General features: G+C 39.0%; 1 protein-coding gene across 1 annotated transcript; it reads left to right on the top strand.

The window, feature by feature from the left end:
* The first annotated feature begins 231 nt into the window (after positions 1 to 231).
* LOC147708810 (trace amine-associated receptor 4-like) lies at positions 232 to 1,272 on the top strand. Its single transcript, XM_086925393.1, has one exon. The coding sequence runs from the start codon at positions 232 to 234 to the stop codon at positions 1,270 to 1,272; it is 1,041 nt and encodes a 346-aa protein (XP_086781519.1).
* The last annotated feature ends 7,389 nt before the right edge of the window (positions 1,273 to 8,661 follow it).

Genomic DNA, 8,661 nt, shown 5'->3' with positions numbered 1-8,661 from the left:
CCCTGGTATGGGTCTAATACCTTCAAGAATATTTGCTTCTAGTGGGTGGATCATATAAAATTGCTGGAATTGTGCCACAGTATTTTGAAACAGTAAGCTAGGCTGAATTTAAACAGTACTAGTACTGACCAAAGTGAATGAAACAATGGAATTGACTGTGAAGCTACAACCTAGACATATGTGTTTTTCATTTGCAGAAATGAGAAGAAGAGTTTTCATTGGCTGTTGGAAATGAATGCATCCTACCTCCAGGGCCCACAGACAGTGCTCTACTGCTACGAGCATAGCAACACTTCCTGTCTCAGAGAAAACAGATCAGAAGCCAATCTCTCAGCGATGTACATCTTCATGGCGGGATCAATAATACTCACAGTTGGAGGAAACATGGTTGTCATTATTTCAATCTCTCATTTCAAGCAGCTTCACTCGCCAACAAATTTCTTGATCCTTTCATTGGCCACCACAGATTTCCTGCTGGGTCTTGTCGTGATGCCCTTCAGCATGGTCAGATCCATCGAGTCCTGCTGGTACTTTGGGGACCTCTTCTGTACCCTGCACACCTGCTGTGATATTATGCTCTGTACAGCATCCATATTTCACCTCTGCTTTATTTCCATTGATCGCTATTATGCTGTGTGCCACCCTCTGCAATACATGACAAAAATAACTATTCCTGTAATTGAGGGATTTGTCTTTATTAGCTGGTCAGCTCCATTTGTCTTTGCTTTTGGCCTTGTGTTATCAGAAATTCATGTTGATGGAATAGAAGAGTATATACAATCCATCACCTGCACTGGGTTTTGTTTTCTCATTTTTAATAAGATTTGGGGATTGATGAGTTCTTTGATTGCCTTTTTCATTCCAGGCACTGTGATGGTAGGTATTTATATACACATTTTTACAGTAGCAAAACTTCAAGCCAAAAAAATAGATGCAATTGCACACAGACCAAGGCACACGTCCCAAGAACACAAGGCGCCTCTGAAAAAAGAAAGCAAAGCAGCAAAAACATTAAGTATAGTAATGGGGGTATTTATATTAAGCTGGCTGCCTTTTTTCATCCTCAACATACTAGACCCTTTCCTGAACTTCTCAACGCCTGTAGATGTATATAATGCTGCCTTGTGGATGGGATACTTTAATTCTACATTCAACCCAATCATTTATGGATTGTTCTATGCTTGGTTTCGTAAGGCGTTCAAAATTATCATGACAGGACACATTTTTTCTCCAGGTTCTTCCACGCTAAGTCTGTTCTCTCACAATAACTAGGTAACAACAAAGAGGTTGACTATGGCAAAAGATGTGCCCTACTTAGTATATAATTCATTGTTTAAAAAATGGCTCTAGGAAAAAAAACTCTAAGAACACTCTAACATCTATAAGGCACTTTTCTCAATTTATTTAGTGACAGGATCTTCTCAAAGATGTTACTGGGCAGCTACTTTTAAAAAAATTGACAGCAAACCATGCAGCAATCATTCACGAACTGAATCAGCAGAAAATAAACTTCTACATTAAAGGGCTCCAGTATAGTACAGTATACAAGGAACTCTTAGAGAATGCCACATTGGCCAGGACTTACAGATGCCTTCAAGGAGAAAAACCTCAATCCTTGCCGCCATTTTGTCTACTGAGAGGGTTATACCAATAGGTCTTGTGCCACACCATAACTCAGGAAGGGGTTAGGATCTGCGAGCAGGCACAGCTGGCACTGGTAAGAATGGTGAGGTGGTGGGGCAGGGTGGGGTAGCGGCGGGGCAGGGTGGGGAAGGGAACATACAACGGGATAGGGAAAATAAAATAAATAAATAAATGAATAAAACCACTTTCCTTGCGCTCAGTGATGCGGCGAGCTGCAAGGTAAGTGGTTTTATTGATTTATTTTCCCTATATAGTCGTAAGTCGAGTTTGCGCCTGCCCAGCCCTTGCCCCACCTTGCCCTAACTCTCTTACTTGTAACGGCCACACCTGTCTGTGAGCATGTGCAATTGATGCCATTTCTTGTGGCGGTCCTGTTAATCATAAGTCAATGGAGCTATGTAATATCTTATGTATTTCCTTTTGTTTTGAATAGCACCCTATTTACTTGTACTGCGAACCTTGGAATATGGTTAGAGGTTAGAATTTCGGCCTTGTATCAATTCAAATGAGTCTTTATTTCGACTACAAGTCATAAAAGACAACATATTTAAAAACAACATGGAATAAAAATAAAATCACAGCATCAGATCCATAATACAATAATGGAAAATATGTGTAGTTATTTCATCTAATATTCTACAAGATCTAAAGGATGTTCTTACATATTCTGCTATGATGATCCCATCTACTGATTGTTCCATACACATTAGTTAAGAGCATAAATATTATAAATTAAGATTAAAACACACTAAAAATATAACTGGATTTACAATACATTTGTAGTTATTAGACAATCAAAGTTTAAAACAGGATTAAACTGATGGGGTGTTCAATAATTTTAATTTATTCCTACGAATTGCCCACATCCATTTCAGGAATTTGGCCACGGCAATTACCAAGCTCTCAGCACAGTCCGTTCTTAGAATTCTTAGCACTTCAGTGCCTCTTTTAATGACTTTCTGAATACATATTGGCCTGAGCCATTTAGAACGTGGAAATTTATACTCAGGGCATATGAAAAGGACATGGGCTAGGCTTTCTAGTTGGGTAGTGCAGAAGGGGCACAAAACACCATTGTTGGTTGACCATTTACTGGTAAATGTGTTGATTGGGAGGGTTCCCACCCTGTACTGGTGGAACCGTTTCCTATCTTTGGGGATGGTAATGACATCCCTGTATGGTTCGTAGGCCGGTATGTGTTTTAGCTCCAGGAAATCCCTAGTTGTTGAAGGAGCAGTGCATTTCTGAAAATCTCTTTGAATTACCATGGCCCAGTAGAGCTCCTTTAGGGTCTTACGTGACGGGAAAGTAGTGGGTTGTCCCATAAATCCCCCAGTCCCATAGCTTTATAAATCAGCCTGACTTCTCGAAACCAGGGTATTCTACACTCTTTGTTCATGTCTCCGGTTTCTAATAGAGCCTGACCATAGTAAGAAAGTTCAGGGGTGGCCCAGATCCTCCGCCAATATGCAATCGGTCTGAATCGCGCAACATCCTGAATTCTCTGACAGCCCAGGTCTAGGTAGAGGGGTATCAGCGGTGTAATGGGGGAAGCCTCGCCAGGCCCCTCATGAACTTGTTTTGAGCAGTTGACAGGGCCGAGATGTTAAATAACCCCCACAATTCTGCCCCGTATAGCACGGAAGCCCGTATTTTAGTATCGTATATTTTTAGGTCTGGAGTTATTGGTTGTGTAGCCGAGGATCTTAGTTCTCTTAAGAGCACTCCTGCCAACTGTGCATGTTTAGTGGATAGGTAAATCATATGAGGGTTCCATTCCAATCTAGAACCTAGGGTAATTCCAAGATAGCTAAAACAATGGGTCTGCTCGAGGAGCTCTCCATTCATTAATGCCCTGTCTTACTCTTAGTAGGAACGCCATTAACTAAAACATCTAGAGGTTCATGTTCAACATTTTGTACAGCAATTGTTTCAATATTTTTCCCTGTTGTATCAATACGGATATTGTGAAACATATTATCCAAATAGAAGAATAATTGATAACCGCAGCCAAGAAAGGCTGAAAGTGTGCAAATTTCCCACTGCCTTCGGCCGGGGTAGTTGTTACATCAAAAAGGCTTGATAAATGGCCTTAAGTTTGAATCAGAATATGAAATAGGTGTTATTCTTAGTTTGGTTTCCACTGAGTTAGTGGTACCTGAAACAAGAAGGTTCTGTGGAGCTTGCGAAGGTGTGTGGTCCAGGCAGGACGTACTGATAGTAATGTTTTTTGTCTTGTGAATTTTGGCTTAGGCAGGGGAATTGGCGGTTTTGTGTAGGTTTGAGGGAGGTTACTTTATTTGGTACTGCACTTTATACGTAATGAATGAAGAATCAGTTAAGTTCTGCCCTGAATACGGCCATGTGGTGATGGCAGGAGGCAACGGTTAGCAAGAGCTCATGACTACGTGACATTGATTACAGCTGCACAATATTGGTAATTTAGTGTGTGTGAATGCAGTGATGATAAGTGGTGGAACAAGTTAGTGGCACCTGAAGCAACAAAGTTCTGTGGAGTCTGCGATGATGCGTGGTCCATGTCGGAGGCATTGGTAGCAAAGTCTTTAAAATCAAGTTTTCTAATAAATATTGCCTGTTCATTCACAGAAGTAAGTTTAAGTATATGTTCAAAAAGTATGATATATATTTTTCTAAATAAGTCATCTCATTCAATACAGTCACGTGGTGATTATTTCTGGTGCACTGAGTTAGTAATACCTTTGGCGCTGAGATTAACCATACCCTGTGATGATGCGTGGTCGGGGGAGGCACAGTAATTGAAGTAATGTCTTTAGTCCATTGAACTCTGCATCAATTCCATTTAAAAGGGACAGTATGTTTCACTGTGACATAAAACTAATCACTCTTCTTGGTGATGATTTTTGGTGCACTGAGTAAACAGCATCTTTGGTGCTTAGCTTGTACCTTCCCTGCGCAGTGTAGATTGAAGGCAGTTGTTAACAGACATAGATGAATGCTTTTTGACACTTATTTAAGGAAAATGTGAAGACATATAGTATAATTGTCTCTGCATTAAATAAATTAAGGTTGAATTTCCTACTGTTCAAACTTTAAGAAAATCTGAGGACATTGTTCAATTGTCTCTGTTTTAAATAAATCAAGATTGTGTTGAATGTTTTCTGTAGTGCTGGCGCTCTTGGTAACTAGTTGTCAACTCTACTGAGCACAGAATTGATTGAAGGCCGTTTTCAGCACAGATACTGAAGAGAAATTTACATTCAAAGCTGAATTGAAGTTGTGAACCCTTCTGTCCGCAATGTAGATCGAAGGTACTACTTGACACAAACATCGCTGAATGCTATTTTGTACAGTTACCAGAATTTGAGGACATAGTACAATTGTCTCTGCCTTAAATAAATCGAGACTAAATTCCATGTTGTCTGTAGTACTGATGCACTCCTGGTATCAAGCGGTAAACTCTGTTGATCGCAGTGTACATTTGAAGGCAGTACTTAGTACACCATTGAGGAACGTTTTTTGTGGCATCCATTAACAAAACTGTCTCTGCTTATATAAATCAAGTTGTGTCCAATTGTCTCTGCCTTAAATAAACCGAGACTGAATTCAATGTTGTTTGAAGTGCTGATGCCATCCTGGTATCAAGCTGTAAACTCTGTTGAATTCAGTGTACATTTGAAGGCAGTACTTAGTACAGCCATTAAGGAATGTTTTTTGTGGCATCCATTAACAAAATTGTCTCTACCATACATAAATCAAGGTTAATTTGAATGCTGTCCGTAGTGTAGATGTAAAGATAAATTGAAGTTGTGAACCCTGCTGTCCGCACTGTAGATCAAAGGTACTGCTCAACACAAACATAGATTAATGTTTTTTTCACAGTTAACAAAATCTGAGTACATTGTACAATTGTCTCTGCCTTAAATAAATCGAGACTGAATTCTATGTTGTTTGTAGTGCTGATGTCCTCCTGGTATGAAGCAGTAAACTCTGTTGATTGCAGTGTACATTTGAAGGCAGTATTTAGTAAAGCCATTGAGGAACGTTTTTTGTGGCATCCATTAACAAAATTGTCTCTGCCTTACATAAATCAAGGCTAACTTGAATGCTGTCCGTAAAGTAGATGTAAAGCTGAATTGAAGTTGTGAACCCTGCTGTGCGCAATGTAGATCAAAGGTACTACTCGACACAAACATCGATTAATGTTTTTTTGTCACAGTTAACATAAACTGAGGATATAGTACAATTTTCTCTGCCTTAAATAAATCGAGACTGAATTCTATGTTGTCTGTAGTGCTGATGTGCTCCTCGTATCAAGCAGTAAACTCTGTTGATTGCAGTGTACATTTGAAGGCAGTACTTAGTAAAGCCATTGAGGAACGTTTTTTGTGGCATCCATTAACAAAATTGTCTCTGCCTTACATAAATCAAAGCTAACTTGAATGCTGTCCGTAGTGTAGATGTAAAGCTGAATTGAAGTTGTAAACCCTGCTGTCCGCAATGTAGATTGAAGGTACTACTCAACACAAACATTCATTAATGTTTTTTGTCACAGTTAACAAAATCTGAGGATGTAGTACAATTGTCCCTGCCTTAAGTAAATGGAGGCTGAATTCTATGTTGTCTGTAGTGCTGATATGCTCCTGGTATCAAGCAGTAAACTCTGTTGATCGCAGTGTACATTTGAAAGCAGTACTTAGTACAGCCATTGAGGAAAATTTTTTGTGGCATCCATTAACAAAAATGTCTCTGCCTTACAAAAATCAATTTGCAGCTTGAATGCTGTTTGTAGTATAGATGTAAAGCTGAATTCAAGTTGTGAGCCCTGCTGTCCGCAGTGGTGATCAAAAGCACTAGTCAATACAGACAAGCCTGCTATGGTGTGGCACAACATAATGTCTCTTCAGTTGTAGTAGATCTACAAAAACTAGGATGTGTTTTCCTCCAAATAATATGTCACAACTCTGTTTTAAGAATTTGCTGCATTCTTAAATGCACAAAGGTAAGCATTAAGTTTGATACCATGCTTTCCTCATCAATAATGAGAAGTTTCATTTTCTTCAAGACTCTTGAGACTTCAGAACAAGCTTCACCAGATAGCTTGTGGTATTCCAGTTTGTTTTCATGCTATACTGGTAGAATTAATAAACGGTGTAAAGTAATTCCTTTAATATTGAGTGCTGACAACCCAGTTGGAGCAGTCACAACACAAGACAAATGTGACTCAGTTGTTTTATGTAGATAAGTTGTAATTACTTTAATTAAAAAACGTATTCCTGTTCTAGCTTGTCCACTCATGTACATTCGGATAGGTTAAAATGATGAGCAAGAGTACTCTTTCTTTTCATGAAGTAATTCATAGTCAATATGTTCTTTCAATTGCTCATATATTTGTTTCTGCTGAATATTTAGTTGTTCTTCCAAGTTTCCTAAGTTTGTTACATCTTCTTGAGCTTGATACATTTCTGTTTAAAGCTCTTCCACAGCAGTTGCATTTTGAACAATTGGTTCTCATAGTGGATCCTGACTCAACGGAGCGGAGCAGAAGTTTGACTGTCTTGAGAACTGTCTCTAGGAATCTCAGCTGCAATTGTAGCTTTTTGCTCAATTTTGTCGTTCAACATTTTGACATAATTAGAAAAAACAGGACATTCTGTAATATCTTTAGTTGTTTTGAACAAATCTTTGTAGCTCTCAAAATCTCCAAGTAATTCCTATTCTGAACGTCATGGCTTGAAGAGTTGCAAAAGAGATAAATAGTAAAATGTGCTTTTGTGAGGAGTATCGCAACTCAGTTTTCGGTGATTAATCTAATGTCCTTTTTTTTGTTTCACCAAACATCCTTCAGAACCACTCACAGCATATCTACCATTATTGATGTTTAACTGCAATATTCTGTTTAAAAGTATAGATTTGCAGCATTTCATGGAGAAAGATTCTCAAGATGATGACTTCTCTTTCGATAATAAGTTTCCAACATATTTGTTTTCACAATAACTGTACTTTCTGGCTCTTTTCCTGCTAAACATTCAATTTCGTTAACAAATTTAAGTACTCAATTTCGTGTTGCAGCAAGACCTAGACTCACCCAAATGCTTGTTCTAGATTCGGAGATCTACTACAACTTCTTCCTGTAAAAGGACAACTAGTATTTAAAACACTTGCGCATGAAGATACCAGAAAGTCTTTGGGTAGCATTGGAAATGTTAACATTTGGTCATATTTTGAATATAAGGAACTTATTACAAATATGCGACAAGCAAATGATGCTGATTATGGATCCAATTTGTTTCCAAATGAAAATATTGTTCCTGAGCTTGTAGCTACTTTTAGAATAATTGATAACCCCAGCCAAGAAAAGCAGCAAGTGTGCAAATTTCCTACTGCCTTCGGCCGGGGTAGTAGCTACAACAAAAAGGCTGAAAAAAGGGCCACGAGTTTGAATCAGAATATGAAATTCAAGAATAATTGATAAACCCAGCCAAAAAAGGCAGCAAGTTGGTGTGTGTATTGTAGATAAAGTGTTGATTGAGTGGAAGATAAAAAAGATGAAAAATTAGAAATGCTGCAGAGGCGCAAAGTACCCACTGCCTTGTAAGGGAAGTGGATCTTACACAGACTGTGCATCGGATTCGCAGTTGGAGCCTGAGAAATGGCTACCACATCGAAGCAAGCAATGTAAGTGCACTAAGCTACCATTGTGGGCGGTAGGGCTGAAAAATGTTAACACCGGGCCCATTTCAGGGCCTCTACTTTGAATTAGAAAAATACTTGGCAGGGCAGCAAGAAAGTTAGCAGGTAGGTGTGTTTCACGTAGTGGATGCAGAATAAGGTGAATATTAAAAAGGTAGCAGATGCGCAAACAACCCACTGCCTTTTAAAGGAAATGGGTGTTTGGTTTTCCAGTCCATTACAGACTGTGAGTCGGATTCCGCAGTGGGAGCCTGAGAAACGGGTATCTCATCTAAGGAGTTAAGCAAGTGCACAAAGTGCATATACTGTGTGGTCGAAAGGACACAAGAAAGGACAGAAGTGTGC

The sequence above is a fragment of the Lissotriton vulgaris genome, chromosome 6 (genome assembly GCF_964263255.1).
Source record: "Lissotriton vulgaris chromosome 6, aLisVul1.2, whole genome shotgun sequence".
In the NCBI taxonomy this organism is placed as follows: Eukaryota; Metazoa; Chordata; class Amphibia; order Caudata; family Salamandridae; genus Lissotriton; species Lissotriton vulgaris.
Note: the sequence above shows the minus strand (reverse complement) of the source record. Positions and strands in the feature narration are given on the sequence as shown.

Bases quoted from the DNA above. Each gene is read 5' to 3' on its own strand.
- LOC147708810 (XM_086925393.1), top strand. From the start codon at position 232: ATGAATGCATCCTACCTCCAGGGCCCACAGACAGTGCTCTACTGCTAC.